Source organism: Corylus avellana, chromosome ca6 (genome assembly GCF_901000735.1).
Source record: "Corylus avellana chromosome ca6, CavTom2PMs-1.0".
Classification (NCBI taxonomy): Eukaryota; Viridiplantae; Streptophyta; class Magnoliopsida; order Fagales; family Betulaceae; genus Corylus; species Corylus avellana.
In genome coordinates, this window is record NC_081546.1 from 28,049,970 (window position 1) to 28,067,027 (window position 17,058).

A 17,058-nucleotide genomic window follows, 5' to 3' on the forward strand; every position below is an offset into this window, starting at 1 on the left:
TCTGTCAAATAGTTGATGGATTTCATTAGTGTGCCACGTCAACACCAACAAAATAATGACACGTGTTACTTTGAATAAAAAATATATATATATATATATATATAAAACGAAAAAACTTAAAAATTATTATTTTTCAAATAAAAAAATAGAGGGCATCTACCAAAGTAATACTACAAGTCCCTCTTGTATCCTTCTTAAGTCCCTCCAAAAATGATGTGGCTATTAAAATCATCATTGAGCTTGTGATTGATCATTATTGAATTTTAATTAAATAATGATTTTAATAGTCAGTGTGCTGGAAGAGGCTGAGAAGGCTTGTGAGTGACTTTTAAAATTACTCCAGCTACCATCTTGGAGGAGGAGGTGGCCAATCGATTGAGCTACCCATTTGAGATATACTATATTAAATTATCATTTGACTCAAAAACTTTAAACTAATAAAAATAGATAAATTTAATTATTTAATCAATACATTAACAATAATTTTTAGAGACGAATGGTTAACATGATATTAGAAGAGGTTCTAAGTTGAGATATTATCTATGTAATTCATAATTCATTTTAATTCGATACTTTGTGTTAGTTCTTACTTATTAAGTAAGAGTATTAGAATATTATTATTTAGATGATTAGTTCAATTTTTTTTATTAATCTAAACTTTTAAAATAAGTAATAATTTAAATAACAATAATAATCACTGCCTAATGAAACATTATTATATGCAGGTTCAGAAGGTAGGCTTCAAAAGCATAGTGTAGGATGATATATATATATATATATATATATATATATATATATATATATTTCAATACAAACTCTAGCGGTTGACGAGCTATTGTCTTTAAATAATATATTTATTTTAATAAAAAGAAAGGAGAATTAAAAAATCTGATAAAAGTTGCTACAATAAATTTTTAAATATGAGAATTTGCTGTAGCAAATTGATTTTTAATTTTAAAAAATCCACTAAAAAATAAAAACAACACATAATAGTTAAATTTACTTTGGCCGAACCAGAGACCGCTCAGCCAATTTGGTTGGAGAGGAGGAGCTTCATCCAATGACAGGTTGCATTGGATACCAAATTACCAATGCTGGTAACCTCAGCTCATCTTTTTTTTTTTTTTTAATTGAAAAGGGGAAAAGGATACAAGGGGGGATTTTTACCACTCTTGATCCGTATGGATGAGAGAATGGATGATCCTATGGGAATGCTTCCAAACACTAGGTGGGAAGCGGCTCATTTAGCCAAACAGTGTGCTCTAAAGTTAGTACTCCTAGAAACTTTCTCAGCCTTCCAGCTAAAGAAAGAATGTAAATACAAAGAAATATCAGAAACAACATTAGAAAAATTCCAACCCGCAAACAGCTGGGGCTGTTGAATAGCAAGGACTACATTGAGGGCATCCCCTTCAAGGATGAGAGAGTAAGCACCACAAGAAACCGCAGTATGAACCGCCAAAAGAGCTGCATGAGCTTCACCTAAGGCGACATCCTTCGTAAGAATTTTCTTAGTAGCAGCTCCAATGATATTACCATTTGAATCACTTACCACTGTGGCAGCCACTGCAAAATCTGAAGATAAAGCCACATCAAAATTTGCCTTGGTGGTACCTAGCAGAGGAGGAGACCAAATGGAGGACAAATTGGAATCAGTCCATGCTTTACGATGATCCGCTATGGTAGAAGCAATCAGTAAGAGAGACTGCATAGGGGAAGGATTAAGAGCTTGATGGACAATGAGAACAAATGATTCCTGCGTGGTGTGTTCGGTGTGCTGTAAAAGTATATATAGAATGTGAAGAAAAAAGTGGCAAATTTCTGTTTTCTTTGGCAATCATTTTCCTCTTCTTTCTCCTACGAATCTTTGTCAATGGAAATTAAAGAGCAGAGGCCACACATATATAAAGAAAACTAAAGCTAAAGAATGTACAGCGTTAACTTGAATAATGGAGTATGATGCTAAAAGAATCTTAGCACCATTTCTTTATGTTTTAGTTATCCCACGATCCTTTAGTGGATTTTTTATTAATGCTTAATATGTAATGTAATCCTTCAGTCAATTGAATTAAGTAGTAATTAGAAATGTAAAAGTTGAGACAAAAGCGCTAAATATTACTGCATGTTATGAGAAATTGAGAATAATTTATCTTTTTTTTTTTTTTGGTTAGTAAGCTCGTACTCATATCACTTTTGCGTAAAGAGTAATGTTGTACAAAGTTATATATATATTTTTTTTAATTTTTACACTCTTTTAGGGAACTTTTAAAATTTAATAAAAAATCATTTAAATTAGTGGTAATTTTAAAACTCACTTTAAGAGAATGGAAAAATAAGTGTGAAAATTAATAAATAAATAGAAAGTGTGTATGATTTTTCTTTGCGTAAATCACGAGTACAAAATCTTAGACTTGACTTCTTTTATATTCGGCGTGGAACCAAGATGGAATGACCTTCATCATGGCGTATATTTTATCCGTTTTTTGACCAAATTGATCAATGAACACAACAGTGGTTAAGTTTGACTTTGTTAATTTATTATATTCAATTAAATTATAATTTGGTTGCATTGGATACCTTAATGCGGGTCACCATGTACAGCCCTTTTTCCCTTCATTTTTATCCTTTAAAATATGATGACTCCTTTATTCCATCTTTCTTTTCATTAACGTGGCTCCGTTTTCTGTACTACAACTACAAGGAAATTGCCAACAAGTTTCTTGGCAAAGCAAAGCCAAAAAAAAAAAAAAAAAAAGCGATGGATGACGACTCAAAGCAGAAAGCCAAAGAAAAAGATGAAACAGGAAGTCGGATAACTTGTTTAAGATTGCTTTAGAAAATTTAAAAAGTATTTTAATTTAGTATCTCAAAAGATGTAAAGTTTTAAACGAAAATAGGCAAATAATGGAATAATGAAGTGCATTAAAGTGGGATTAAACTGGAAATCGCTTCAAAGCATGAAAAGGTCAGCTTTAGCTTTAATGAAGTTGCCAGGCAGTTGCTCATTTGATTCAAAGAATTATCGCAATTCTCACTACCCTTCACCCCCTTACTCAAAGGATAAAGATTTCACATTGCAAATTTTTTAACCTTAGAGATAACGTTACAAAAATTATGACAACACTCTAAACTCCATTCCCTTCTCTATGTTAACATATATCAGGGGATTTTATTACAGATATTTGATTTTAGTTGATCATATTTGAATGCATTCAAATATGATACTATCTCCATATTGGTATTAATTTCATCTACCATAATTCTCCTAGAAATCGGATAATGTTATCATGTAAATATCACCAACAAAATAAGAGAAAAATGTAGTCATTTGAACTTTATCCTATAGACGTAGGTCATACACCAAACCACGTAAATTTCCTTATGTCTATTTTCTTTATTCCGTTTTATCTTTAATTTCTTTGAGCAATATCTTTTCCTTTCCTTCCCTAAACTAAGAAAAAGCTATGGTACTATAAAATATTTAAGAAAACACTTTAGCTTTTTTTTTATCCTTATTTTATTTTATTTTATTTTAAAAAAATATTTCCTCTCTTTTTTCCATTTGAAAGAATATTAAATAATATAAAAAAAAAATTATAAGAGAAGCTATTATGAAATGTATTTGAATAAGGAAGAAAAATGTAATTTGGTTTTCTAAATTTAAGAAATATATTTTTTTGAAAAATACTGATATTGCTCAAAGGAAGCAAACAGGGGACAGGCCAACTAAAAGAGCAACAATAAAAGGAATTTATTAGTTTACAAAAAAAATAATAATAAATAAAAGGAATTTATTCTATCTTTACAATAAAATAATTTATATAGAATACTTAAGTGTGGCATCCAAAACATGGTTCAAAATTAACCATTGTTGATAAATTCATTTAATTATACTTGATCATTTTCCTCTTTTTCTTGTAGGGTTTGCAATTTTCCCAAAGGACTACTTTGCTAAGTATTAATGCAAGCCCCCTCTCCTGGCCACATTGCATTTACAGGCTGAATTAGATAAACTTCCACTACAGTATCATGTTTCATTGTCATTCTTATCTTTCAACTGTATTAACAATTATCTCTATCACAAGTCACAACTTATATGATTTATATACGGCAAACTATTATTTACAATTTCCCAACATTTACAGTTCCAAATAAAATACTTAGAATTATGAGTATTTTGGGACTAATTGGGGAAAACATTACTAGCCATCTTCGGGCGAGTTTGAGCGGTATTTTACAAGATTGCTATACAAGTAAAACACACATCCTCAACTCAATACGTATTTAGTTTAATTATTTTCAGTATGAATGATCAATTTCTTTTACCAATACCATCTTTGCATTTTCTGCGTTCATCTTTCTTTTCCAAAGGTGATAGTAATTCTGTTGAATAATTTTAGAAGGCTTACTTATGTCCTACTAAGAATGATGTGGTTATTAAAATTACTATTTGATCAAAATTTAATAATAATCAATTACAAGCCCAATAGTGATTTTAATAGACACATCATTCTTAGTAGGATACAAGTAGGATGTACACCTAAAATTACTCAATTTTGTTGCATACGGATTGAGTTAAATATTTTTTTAAAAAATAAAATAGGGGTATTTTTTGGAAGAATGATAGGAAAGTGACTTAATTGCAATAAAATGGTAATTTAATGTATCTAATTAGGGCTCATTTGGTTCACGGATTGAGTATTCCATTAGGAAAATGAATAGCTATTATATTACTAGGAATAGAGGAGAGTGGAATTAAATAGTTATTATTCTTTAATTTGGTAATAACATATGTATTCTAATTGGAGTTGAACCAAAATTACCAAAAAACCGTACCCTTCTTCTTCTTTTTTTTTAAAAAAAAAAGAAGATATAAAACCTAGAATTGATGGGGTTGCCAGCCACCGCCTTGAAATTCTAGTTTCTTTTTTTTTTTTTTAATAAAAAAAAAAAATTAAGGTTTAAAATAAACTTTTTGAAAAAAAAAAAAGTAGTTTTTTTGGACAAATTCACTCTCATGAATAGCTATTCTTTTCATTATTTTTTTTTTTGAGAAATAGTTATTCCTGTGTGTGATGGATTAGTGATTCCCAATGGAATAAATATTCTTAAAAATAGACCCTAACCAAACAAAATAATAATTATTCTATATAAATAGCTACTCTATTCCAGAGGTCTATTGCGCGAACCAAACGAGTCATTAGTGTCACAATTGTCATGTTAAGAGGCAAAATAAAAAATCGTGGCCAAAGTATATTTATCCATAAATATATGATCTGAAGCGGATAGTCTATGGTTGTTCTGATGACTTTTATAAATTTTTTTTTTTTTTTTAGGAAAAAAAAAAAACAATTGTCGGTAAGGGCTAATATTTCAATCCTCAATCTGCTAAGGACTAGGGTGCAATTATTTTCTTGTTTTCAAACAATGGACCCACTTGAACATCACTTTTAACGCGTGGCGCCTTTTGTCTCTTTTTTCATATCTCTTTTCATTTCATGTAGATGTAAAGGAAGTTGCCGAGAACTTTCGCTCATTTTTTCTTTTGACGCGTCACGTGTACGTAGGACCAACTTGGATTCTTTTCATATTATACAACGCGGCATCCACGTTTCTATTTACTTAATTCACTAGCTTTTGCTCGCCCTTCTGCAATTCCCATCTCAATTTTCTCCCCTAAAACTATTACTCTTGCAACTTCGTCCATGGCCTTTAAGGGAGCTTCTTCATCTTCCTCTTCCTCCCCTTATGTTACCAGTCAATGGGCTTATGATGTGTTCTTGAGCTTTAGAGGTGAAGATACTCGAAACAATTTTACTGCTCATCTATACGCTGCTTTGGATCAAAAGGGAATCAACACCTACATAGATAACGACCTCGAAAGAGGAGAGAACATTTCTCCAGCACTTCTCAAAGCTATTGATGAGTCAAGGATTTCGGTCATTGTACTCTCTCAGAAATATGCATCTTCCTCATGGTGCTTGGATGAACTTGCGACGATCCTTGAGTGTAAGAAAAGAAAGGGACAAATTGTTCTACCGGTGTTTTACAAGGTAGATCCATCAGAAGTACGACACCAAAAAAATAATTTTGGAGAAGCATTTGCCAGACACGAGGAAAGATTCAAAGATGATCAAATGAAGGTGCAGAGGTGGAAAACAGCCCTAACACAAGTGGCCAATTTGTCCGGCTGCGATTTAGGGAACAGGTATTTCTAACAACACTTTTTATTTTATCATAAATAATTTTAAATTCATTAAAAATTTCATTTACAGTAAGATCATATTTTAAAATTAGTCATTATTGACACAAAATGTAATTTTACATATTTTGTATTGGTAGGAATGAGCATGACTTTATTCAGGAAATCATTGAATGGGTGGATTTGATGTTAGTAAAAGAGACATATTTTCAAGTTGCCACGTATCCGGTTGGAATAGAGTCTCTTTTAGAAGATGTGATGTATTGGCATTTAGATAGAAAGAAGAAAGATAGTACACACATGGTAGGGATCTTGGGAACTGGTGGAATTGGTAAGACAACTCTAGCCAAAGCCATCTACAACTCAATTGCTTCTCAATTTGAAGGTAGTTGTTTTCTTGAAAACGTTAGAGAAACTTCTGACCAAAAGGGCGGTCCAGTCTATTTACAAAATAAACTTTTATCAAAGATCTTAGGAGGTTCAAGTCAAATGGTTGACAATGATGATCAAGGAGTTACTTTCATAGAGAGGAGGCTTCACCTAAAAAGGATACTTTTAGTTCTTGATGATGTGAATAAGTCAGACCAACTAGAAAAGTTAGCTGGAAGAACTGATTGGTTTGGCTTAGGAAGTAGAATCATCATAACAACAAGAGATAAACGTTTACTTCATGCATATGATGGAGTTTTATCAATTTACCCTATGAAAGGGTTGGGTCACTATGAAGCTCTTCGGCTTTTTAGTTGGCATGCCTTCAAAAGTGACAAACCTAATGATGGTTATGTTGAAGTCACAGAAGATGCAATACGTTATTGTGGAGGATTGCCACTAGCTTTAACAGTGTTAGGCTCTGCTCTAAAAGGTAGAGACATACTTTATTGGAAAAGTAAATTGGACGAGTACAGAAGAATTCCTAACAGTGATATCCAAAAAATACTTAGAATAAGTTTTGATGGATTGGAAGAAAATGCGAAGAATATTTTTCTTGACATAGCCTGTTTCTTCAAAGGAGAGGATGTAAAATATGTTCGAGAAATGCTTGACAGTTGTGGTTTCCACTCAAATACTGGTATCGTTGAGCTAGAGGATAAGTGTCTCATAACTGATGATTGGGGATCCATCATGATGCATGACTTGGTGCAAGAAATGGGTAGAGAAATTGTTAGACAAGAATCACCCAAAAATCCTGGCGAACGTAGCAGATTGTGGTTTCATGAAGATGTTCGGTGTGTCCTAGAAGATGATATGGTAAGAATTATGTTAAAAATACCTTTTAATTTTACATTTGTTTATTTTTCATTAGTTAAGCCACTAGTATTCATTTATTTATTTATTTTTGCTTAAAACAAATGCTTAAAAGTACTTACATGCAAATATCTGTATGTTGATACATATATGCTACGGACAAGAATCAAATAAGTAGAATCAATTTAAGTTCAAAACCTTCCCTTTTCCCTTTCCCTCATCTGAAAAAAAAAAAAAAAAAAAGTTCAAAACCAATTGAAAATTACACCAGGACTACAATATGGTACGACTGTTTAATTGGCCTAAGGCTGTGTTTTTGTAAAACCATTTGTAAAATTGTTTTCAAATAGCAAGATAATTAATTTATCACGACCTCTCTTCATGAGATTTTACAAAATAACAATTTTACTTGAAGGGTTGAATATGTACGTAAATAATATTAGTGATGCTCATAATAGAAGGAGAACATATGAGGTGGTTAATCACGTCAAGATTTAAAAAATAAAAAATAAAATAAAACTAATTTCTAATTAGAAATTTTAAAGATTATAATGAACTTCTTTATACAAAACAGACCACAAAATATTTACAAAACATAAAATACAATTTTATTTTAGAAAACATCTTACACCTTCGTAATCGAATGCTTTGAAAAGGCATGCATGATCACTTTCTCAGGCATGCATGGAGGCTGTTCTTATTATTTATGTTTTTTCTTTAAAAAAAATAAAAAATAAATATTTGTTGAAAACACATGCTCACATTTTCAAGTGCGGAGGCTGGTGATCGATCTTATTATTTATGAAAGGAGTTGATCATCAGACCCACCCCTCCGTGCCACTCGCACCTCCCCCCGGCCTTCAGTGAATGGATGAATGCCGGCCACTCGTGGAGTTTTTTTTTGGCTTTTCACTTTTTTGTTTAATTTTTTCTTGTTTTGAAAACTCTTTTTCATTTTTGGTTTTTATAATATTTTTAATTATGAATGAACAAATTTCTATTCGTGGACAATCGATAGATACAACATTTCTCAATTTTTATTGTGTTAAAAAACTCTTTTAAAAAATCTAAATTCAAAACACAACTTTCAAAAACTCTACTAAACATGCCCTCTACTACTAGCTTAATTATTTGGTAAATTTTTCGAAAAAATTTCAATTCTAAAACACTGGCACCATGCTGCTGCCAGATAAACACTGCGGTGGTAGCCTGCCACCGTGGAGCAACATTTAAAAAAAATATATTAATTAATTAATTTTTCGTTTTATTTTGTAAAAATATATCTCAGTTATTTTTTTAAATTGAAAATTATCAAACCAATTTTCATTAATTATGAACCCCAAATACAAAATTTTTTAAAAACGTGACCCCCGCCACCGGGCCACCAAATTAATTCTCAATTTTTTTTTATTTTTTTTTAACCGAAAATCATTTTTATAACTTTACCAAATGGGGTGCCTCTCTCAATGATTTATTATTCATTGTACAATAACAAGTAAATGAAACTTGACTAAAAATATTACAAAAGAAAAAGAAAAGGCAATATACGAAGACAAAGCAGATGGATTATCACCTTCTTTCTTTTTACGAAGCAATAAATGCATATATCTATATATTTATATAAAATAGATATAGAAATTTTATCATGACAAGAATTATAGTTCTAGCGAGTCTCTTTATGTTATGATTTTGTTGGTACACTTATCTATACATTGTCTTGCTAGGGAACAAACAAAGTTGAAGGCATATTGATAGATTTGCCTAAACTAAGCCAGCCGATACACTTGAGTCCCACAGCCTTTGAGAAGATGACAAGCCTCAGACTATTTATATGTCGTGATGCATGTCTTTCTGGAGAGCCTAATTTTCTTTCTAATCAGTTAAGACTGATAGATTGGGAAGGATATCCCGGAGAATATTTTCCACCCAATTTTCGTGGAAAGTACCTTGTGATTTTAAGAATGGCTCATAGTCGCATCAAGATATTGGACGGAGTTCAGGTAAAATTTTTATTTTAAATTTTTGTTGTAAATTTCTTTCAAAGTTCAAACTAATTTATTTCATTTTTTTTATTGACAGCAATTCCAAAACTTGACGACTATGAAATTCTATGACTGTGTTTTCCTTGAAAAAATCCCTGATGTTTCAAGGATCCCAAATTTAGAGTCGTTGGCACTTTTTAATTGCGAAAATCTAGTTGAGGTTCATCATTCTGTTGGATCACTTAATAAGCTCAACAACTTGACCATTTCCTTTTGCTCTAATCTTAGAAGTTTCCCGAAAAGCTTCAAGTCTAGATCTCTAGAGGAAATCTATTTTCAGAATTTTTCAATGCTTAAGAACTTTCCTAAAATGGAATGTGTAGAGGATATTTACTGTTGTGATTCCTTAAGGGCACTTGATTGGGGCTCCACGTTCACGTTGTACGAATTAAATCTATCGGGGAGTGGTATTGTTACCCTTTCTCGATGTATCGAAAGTTTTGTTGGAATGAAGTTCCTTTCTTTGATTGGATGCGAGCAACTTCGAGAAATTCTAGGACTTCCACCAAATGTAGAAGAAGTAAGTGCTAGTGGGTGCTTGTCGTTGGAAATATTTTTAGAAGGAAGTAGAAAATCTCTATTGTTTAATACGGAGGATCCACCAGAGCGTATGGGGGTTGGAACAGAAATTCCAGCACAACAATCATTGAGAAAGATAGATTTATCGTATAGCGGTATTGTTAGCCTGCCTATATGGTTCAACAAATTTGTCAAATTGGAGGAGCTTCACTTGAATAATTGCAAGCGACTTCGAAAAATTCTAGTACTCCCACCAAATGTAAGAAAAGTGGAGGCTCCGAATTGCTCATCATTGGAAGTATTTTTAGGAGAAGCTGGAAGATCTCAATTTAATACATTTGTCCCACCAAATCCTTTGTGGGTTGGAACAGCATCTTCGGCACTGCAACCATTGGAACAAAAGTTTCAACTTGAATGCCCTTTCAATAGTTTGGAATTTCTAGATCTAAGCGGTAGCGCTATTGTTAGCCTTCCTATATGGTTCAACAAATTTGTCAAATTGGAGTACCTTCGCTTGAGAAATTGCAAGCAACTTCGAAAAATTCTAGTACTCCCACCAAATGTGAGAGAAGTGCAGGCTCCGAATTGCTCACAATTGGAAGTATTTTTAGGAGAAGCTAGAAGATCTCAATTGTTTAATACATTTGTCCCACCAAATCCTTTGTGGGTTGGAACAGAATCTTCGGCACTGCAACCATTGGAACAAAAGTTTCAACTTGAATGCTCTTTCAATAGTTTGAAATGTCTAGAGCTAAGCGGTAGCGCTATGGTTAGCCTTCCTATATGGTTCAACAAATTTGTCAAATTGGAGAGGCTTCACTTGAGAAATTGCAAGCAACTTCGAAAAATTCTAGTACTCCCACCAAATGTAAGAAAAGTGGAGGCTCCGAATTGCTCATCATTGGAAGTATTTTTAGGAGAAGCTGGAAGATCTCAATTGTTTAATACAGTTGTCCCACCAAATCTTTTGTGGAATGGAACAGCATCTTCGGCACTGCAACCATTGGAACAAAAGTTTCAACTTGAATGCTCTTTCAATAGTTTGAAACGTCTAGAGCTAAGCGGTAGCGCTATTGTTAGCCTTCCTATATGGTTCAACAAATTTGTCAAATTGGGGGAGCTTAACTTGAGTAATTGCAAGCAACTTCGAAAAATTCTAGTACTCCCACCAAATGTAAGAGAAGTGTATGCTCCAGGTTGCTCATCATTGGAAGTATTTTTAGGAGAAGCTGGAAGATCTCAATTGTTTAATACAGTTGTCCCACCAAATCTTTTGTGGAATGGAACAGCATCTTCGGCACTGCAACCATTGGAACAAAAGTTTCAACTTGAATGCTCTTTCAATAGTTTGGAACGTCTAGATCTAAGCAGAAGCGCTATTGTTAGCCTTCCTATATGGTTCAACAAATTTGTCAAATTGGAGAAGCTTCGCTTGAAATATTGCAAGCAACTTCAAGAAGTTCCAGAGCTTCCACGAAATATAAGATCTGTAGATTTGGGTGGATGCACGTCATTGGAAAGATTTCCATTTAATAACTTCCCAAAGCTATGGTGGATGGACTTCTCCTATTGCCCTGAACAAATAGGGAATGCTGTACACAATCATTTATTCAGTGAGGTATCTCTCTCTCCCTCTCTCTCTCTCATATATATGTACATGTTAGTGCTTGTCTTGATTTGTAGGCTGTATCACTTAAAATTTGTCATATCCGTGTAACAGGGACATCCTAAGGTCGGTGGTTTTAAGTGTATATATCCGGGAAATAGGATTCCAGATTGCTTCAGCTATTATAAAGAGGTTTCAAATACTAATTTGTGTGAAATAGATACCGGGCCTCTACATTTTGATTCAAAGAATACAATATTTGCTTTCTCTGCTGTTATTGGACCGATGGATGATGGAAAGGATCAATCTACTTTTGTTATTGATTTTAGAGTCTTCAATAATGGTCAGGAAATCCGTTCTTATGGCGCTTTGATGATAAATCAGATCACCAGGCCAGATCATGTATTGTTAATTTACGAATCATACCATTCTCAGCTAACGACGAATAATCTTCGAGTTAAATTTGAAATCGAGCCTCCACCGTTAGTGTTCTTTAAAAGCTGTGCATTCCATATAATAGAACAAGGGTATGATGATGATGATTATGATGATGATGATGATGATGATGATTATGATGATGATGATGATGACGAGGATTATGCTTATGATTCTGATTATGATGATGATGACGAGGATTATGCTTATGATTCTGATTATGATGATGATTGTTGGATTGGGCCTTTGACCATCTCATCTGAAAACCAAATGGTATCAGAACCAGGGTCATGGGTTCGAGTCGCGGGAGCGTCATGTTGAGGGAGGGATTGTTGAGGTTCAACAATGCCGCTGCTCTGCTCACTTGGACGGCTCTTAAATACCTTGCGGGGTGCGATTTCGAATGCCATAAAAGGATTTGGCTTCCCTCACTGGACACCAATTGGTTTTCAGATGAGATGGTCAAAGGCCCGATTCAACAATGATGATGATGAAAGCGACAGGAATCCAATAGAACAGAGATAGGATGATGATGATGATGATGATGATGAATGGCACAATTTACATTTCTGTTCTAAGAGACGCCGTAATGATGATGATGAAGAAGATGGTGATGGTACCCACAACAACAGAGGCATTCTTCGCTCTAGAAAATTGTATAGCTGCCAAGATCTGAGAATGAAATTAAATGCTTCTCAACACCCTTGTGGTGGACTCTACCAACGTGGAAAACGCATCCTTCATTGTGTCAAGCCCATAATTACAGGCACCAACTTGTGTACTCTCACTTTCGCTGAGGAATTTCAGATGCATCTTGGTGAATCGCAATTACATCAATCAAATCACCCCCAGAACTTGGGTTATAATAATGTAAGTGCTTCACTTATTACTGAATTTTGGCTCTACACATAATATGGATTCTTAGCCATGTTGGTTTCACAACCTGGCTCATCCACTAGAGCATTTTTATTACCCTTTGAAATTAATATTGCTTTATTTGAGGGACTAGTTCCTGCTTTTATAGTATTTTGCTTTATTATTTTTATGGCATATTCAGGATTTCATTTTGCTTTGGGTTTGTGCATTATGCAAGATTTGCGTTATGCTGGCAAGCTGTTAACATGCTGCAAATTTCATGTTAGTGGTGTTACTCTCCATAGCCTCTCTTAATAATTCTTTTTTGTAAAGTTTTTAAGGTAAAACTTTCTAAGCGATTGTAATTGAATTTTGTGGCAAACAACTGACTTGCAATTTTTAGTAAATGTTTAGCAACTCTAAATCCCATGCTCATACTTTTCTTTCTGTCATGTAGTAAGCCACCTTAATGAGACTCAAATTACAATTAGTAATGGCTACTTCTCTATTTTCTTGTTTTATTTGTGTTAGTATTATGCAATTTTGTAAGATTGGTATTGACACAGTTCAAAGATTTGGTCATTCATGCAATTTTGCTTGATCACTTCTTGGATGAAAATTTAGTTTTTGAGGCCTTATAGCTTAGGGATAAAGTTTAGATGAACATAAACTTTGCTAAAATTTTTCTTTTACTTCAAGGTTTAGTTAAATTTTTCACATATTTGCTTTTTTTCTGTCTTTCTTTCATTATTTTTCTCCATTTTTTTCTTAAGATCACACAATAACACTGAAGAGAAAATCAGTTCTTCTAACATAAAAGCTTGATCATAATGTCACTATGAACTAATTGATAAAGGGTGCTAGTATCTATTGGTGTGTCTTTTTTTCTTTCTTTCTTTTTGATTGGTAAGTACATACATGATGAAATTTTGGTGTCATGTCTCACTTTGTATCCTATTCTTACTGGGATAGGAAGTGCTATTCATTTGAATCATGATCTTCATGTTGCTACACGTCCTTGGAGATTGCCACAGCTCTATTTTCATTGTCCATAGATTCTACTCTTAACAGTTTGAGTTTTTTCATGAAGGAGGCATTTGGATTTTTAAGGAAACTATTAATATTGGTTTCTTTATCTTAGAAATGAAGAAACGGTTGAACACTTCTTTTCTTCGAGGAAGGGTGCTCTGCTCTGTGAATATTTTCTCTCGTTTTAGTGATAGCTTACTTAACTATGACTGAACTCACCCTGGTGCTCGATTAAGTTCATGAATCTAATGCACTCAGCGGAAAAATCTCATAGACAAGTCCAAGAGTGTTGTGAAAACAACCAAAACTTAACAATTTAGAATTAGCAGGTTTTACATTCATTTTTAGAGGGAAAATTTTGTTTATTCTGTCATTTTGCAGGATATAATGGATCCTTGACTCAGTTGGATGATCATTATAATCTTCATGTGGATGGTTCTCATACGGTATGTCCTGATCCATAGACTTTGTGGAAATTTCTAATGAATCTGATGTATATCCTGCAAATGTTTACCTACAAATGTGGCATTACTAATTGAAATTGATGACTGTTACATTCTTCATAGGATGTTGCTCGAGGGTTCACTGGTCTATTGCCTGCCTAGCTATAACTCATCTGCTTCTGGGACTCTTGTGGGTGCTGACGGGCAGTGTGCCGGCCAACAACAATATTTTCCTTCCTCAAGATATGTTCAGCAACATGTCTCCTGTGGATCAGAAGCTTTTTCTATTCATTTTTAGAGGGAAAATTTTGTTTACTCTGTCTCCTTTGGATCAATCTTTTGTGTCAGAGGTTGGACTATTTTTTCCAAGTAAAATGGCTTAAACTCTATGAAAATATTTGGCAACACTGCTAATAAATTTTCAAAGTCTATTCCTCATACAACTCCAATCAAAACACTGAACAAGGTACTTCATTTTTTGTTAGCTAAATCACATGTTTTCTCATTTTCACGTGGTAAAACCATGGTACAAATTACAATTAAATTGGATTTTAGCTTGATGCTTTTTCTTAATTTTAATTTCATTGGAGACTTATTTGCTAAAGAGCTGGATAGATGAGTATGATAGTATGGTCATGCTGCTGTCGATGCTTGGAGTAGATAGAAGATAAAAAGCTAAGAAGGGTAAATAATTTTTTGAATAGAAATAGCTGATGTTAATAGTCATTGGTTGGGGATTATTTATTTATTTATTTGAAGAAAATACACTTTATCCCTCTAAACGATCCACTCATTTGCACTTTTAACCCAAATTTTAAAAAGTGCAATTTTATCCCCCCTTCCCAAAGTATTTAATATTGACACTTGACCCTCATGAAGGACATTTGAACTCATGGGTAAAGTGCCAATTCAAAATACTCTAGGAAAGTAAAGTGTACTTCATGAGGATCAAATGTCAATATCAGATACTTTGGGGAGTAAAACGTCACCTTTTAAATATTTGGGTTAAAAGTATAAATGAGTAGACAGTTCAGGAGATAGAGTGTATTTTCCTTGATTTTTTTGTGTGTTTGTTTATCTATTCACATATGTGCAGAGATGGTTGGGCTGGTGGACTTTGAAAAAGATAAGGATTTTTGGCAACTTGACATGTGGAATACTTTCTTCGCCGCAAAGTGGCTTCTTCTTAGGCATCAATGGGAAATAAGTCTACCTATCCAAGTTAGGTATGGCATCCAAAATATGGTTCAAAATAAACCATTGTTGAAAAATTCTTTTTATTATACTGTTTTAGGGTTTTGGCTCTTTTTGATGGGCATGTACAGTGGTTATAAACTTTATCATTTTTCTCTTTTTCTTGTAGGGTTCACCTAGAAGCTTTGGGAATCCTTCTGCATATAGGAGTTTTCTGTTATGAATTACAAGACAGTGGTGCCCAGTTGTTTTCTAATCCCATCAGATGTTGGGCTTGTGCTTTGCTGACTTGGAGTTTCTATTCCAATGGATTTTGGAATTGTCACTGTTTGTGGTCCGAACTTGATGCAATTTTAGTATGTTGTTTCTGACGATGAGTACTATGTATTGATTGGTGTCGATCGTTGGTCTTTCTCTCCAGTCGCTTTGTTGTTAATACATACTTGGTGAGATCTTTCTTTATTCTTGTTGGAATCCACTTTAGGGTGATGAATTTATATTTAATCCAATAATGCATATATTCTTGATGTGGTGATAACCTCTGGATATTTCCCCTCTAAATATTTTTCTAGTGAAGACAATTGTAAACTCATTATTGTTGATAGTGAAATATTTGACTGGACTAGGTCCCGTGGTTTTTTCCCTTCACATTGGAGGGTTTTCCATGTAAAAATTTTGGTGTCTTGCTTGTGGGTTGCTTGATTATTATTCTGCATTGTGAGTTTATTTTTTGGTGCTAGTGTGACTATTTAATTTGCACAAAGAAGGGTATGTAGATTAATTCTGTTGTGTATCTGAAATTGATATTCACCCCTAACAATGTTGGAGTCCTTGTTTTCTAACCGACATTGAGCTTCTATAAAAAGGGAGCTTAGAGAAAAATAGACGTTAGAAAATCTCGCCATTTTGCTTATTTTGTGTGAGTGTGAGATTTGGTCGTATTAAGGTTTTGAGTGGTTTTCTCGTCTTATTACTCTTTTGTGGGATTTGGGTGTTTTTGCCTTTTGGGGGTTTTGAGTCATTTTCTCGTTTTGTTAGTCTTTTGTACTTTACTCCATTTTTTTTATAGTGAATTTTCTTTGGGTTGCCTTCACTAGTGAATGTAAACTTGGTAAGCCGAATCACTTAAATTTTGGTATCGTGTGTGATTAATTTTTGTTTTTTTTTCTTTATTTTTTGCATTTAGTTGTGAAAAAATATGATAAATTTCCAATTATTTTCTTAGTAAAGATCATGAAGCTTGTTATCTCTTGCTTTTAGTGCCTAGTGCTTAAAAGTCAGATCCAGTTAATGATGATGAATTTATTTAGATTTTCTAGGATAATTCCACAACAAAATCCTTAAAAATTTAGCAAATAAATAGTGTAGATTTTGTTATCTAAATATGAAGAACTTATTAACCCTTAACATTTCTCTAATATTTATCACTTAAGATTTTGTCATCTTTACTATTTATCACTTGAGCGATCATCAATTTTTTTACTCCGT

At 33.3% G+C, this 17,058-nt stretch overlaps 2 protein-coding genes across 5 annotated transcripts; both read left to right on the forward strand.

The window, feature by feature from the left end:
* The first annotated feature begins 5,691 nt into the window (after positions 1 to 5,691).
* LOC132185539 (disease resistance protein RUN1-like) lies at positions 5,692 to 7,546 on the forward strand. The gene is made up of 2 exons (XM_059599302.1): positions 5,692 to 6,208; positions 6,343 to 7,546. The coding sequence occupies exons 1-2, from the start codon at positions 5,706 to 5,708 to the stop codon at positions 7,544 to 7,546; spliced, it is 1,707 nt and encodes a 568-aa protein (XP_059455285.1). The 5' UTR covers positions 5,692 to 5,705.
* A 1,630-nt stretch (positions 7,547 to 9,176) lies between these two features.
* On the forward strand, positions 9,177 to 16,116 carry LOC132184512 (protein SUPPRESSOR OF npr1-1, CONSTITUTIVE 1-like). Of its 4 annotated transcripts, XM_059598169.1 has the most exons (8): positions 9,177 to 9,447; positions 9,527 to 11,626; positions 11,729 to 12,919; positions 14,315 to 14,379; positions 14,500 to 14,842; positions 14,967 to 15,060; positions 15,473 to 15,602; positions 15,740 to 16,116. In XM_059598169.1, the coding sequence occupies exons 1-3, from the start codon at positions 9,256 to 9,258 to the stop codon at positions 12,368 to 12,370; spliced, it is 2,934 nt and encodes a 977-aa protein (XP_059454152.1). In that variant the 5' UTR covers positions 9,177 to 9,255; the 3' UTR covers positions 12,371 to 12,919; positions 14,315 to 14,379; positions 14,500 to 14,842; positions 14,967 to 15,060; positions 15,473 to 15,602; positions 15,740 to 16,116. The 4 variants fall into 4 exon arrangements, 3 of the variants coding, with proteins under 3 accessions (XP_059454152.1, XP_059454151.1, XP_059454153.1); XM_059598168.1 differs by having other exon boundaries at positions 14,500 to 15,060; XM_059598170.1 differs by lacking the exon at positions 14,967 to 15,060 and having other exon boundaries at positions 14,500 to 14,726.
* The last annotated feature ends 942 nt before the right edge of the window (positions 16,117 to 17,058 follow it).

What these genes read in the sequence shown, in the direction of transcription:
- LOC132184512 (XM_059598168.1), top strand. Translation starts at nt 9,256, where the DNA reads ATGACAAGCCTCAGACTATTTATATGTCGTGATGCATGTCTTTCTGGA. An exon ending in AGATATTGGACGGAGTTCAG is followed by an intron (nt 9,448 to 9,526) that starts GTAAAATTTTTA and finishes TTTTATTGACAG; the next exon opens with CAATTCCAAAACTTGACGAC. An exon ending in ACAATCATTTATTCAGTGAG is followed by an intron (nt 11,627 to 11,728) that starts GTATCTCTCTCT and finishes TCCGTGTAACAG; the next exon opens with GGACATCCTAAGGTCGGTGG.
- LOC132185539 (XM_059599302.1), top strand. Translation starts at nt 5,706, where the DNA reads ATGGCCTTTAAGGGAGCTTCTTCATCTTCCTCTTCCTCCCCTTATGTT. An exon ending in GGCTGCGATTTAGGGAACAG is followed by an intron (nt 6,209 to 6,342) that starts GTATTTCTAACA and finishes TTGTATTGGTAG; the next exon opens with GAATGAGCATGACTTTATTC.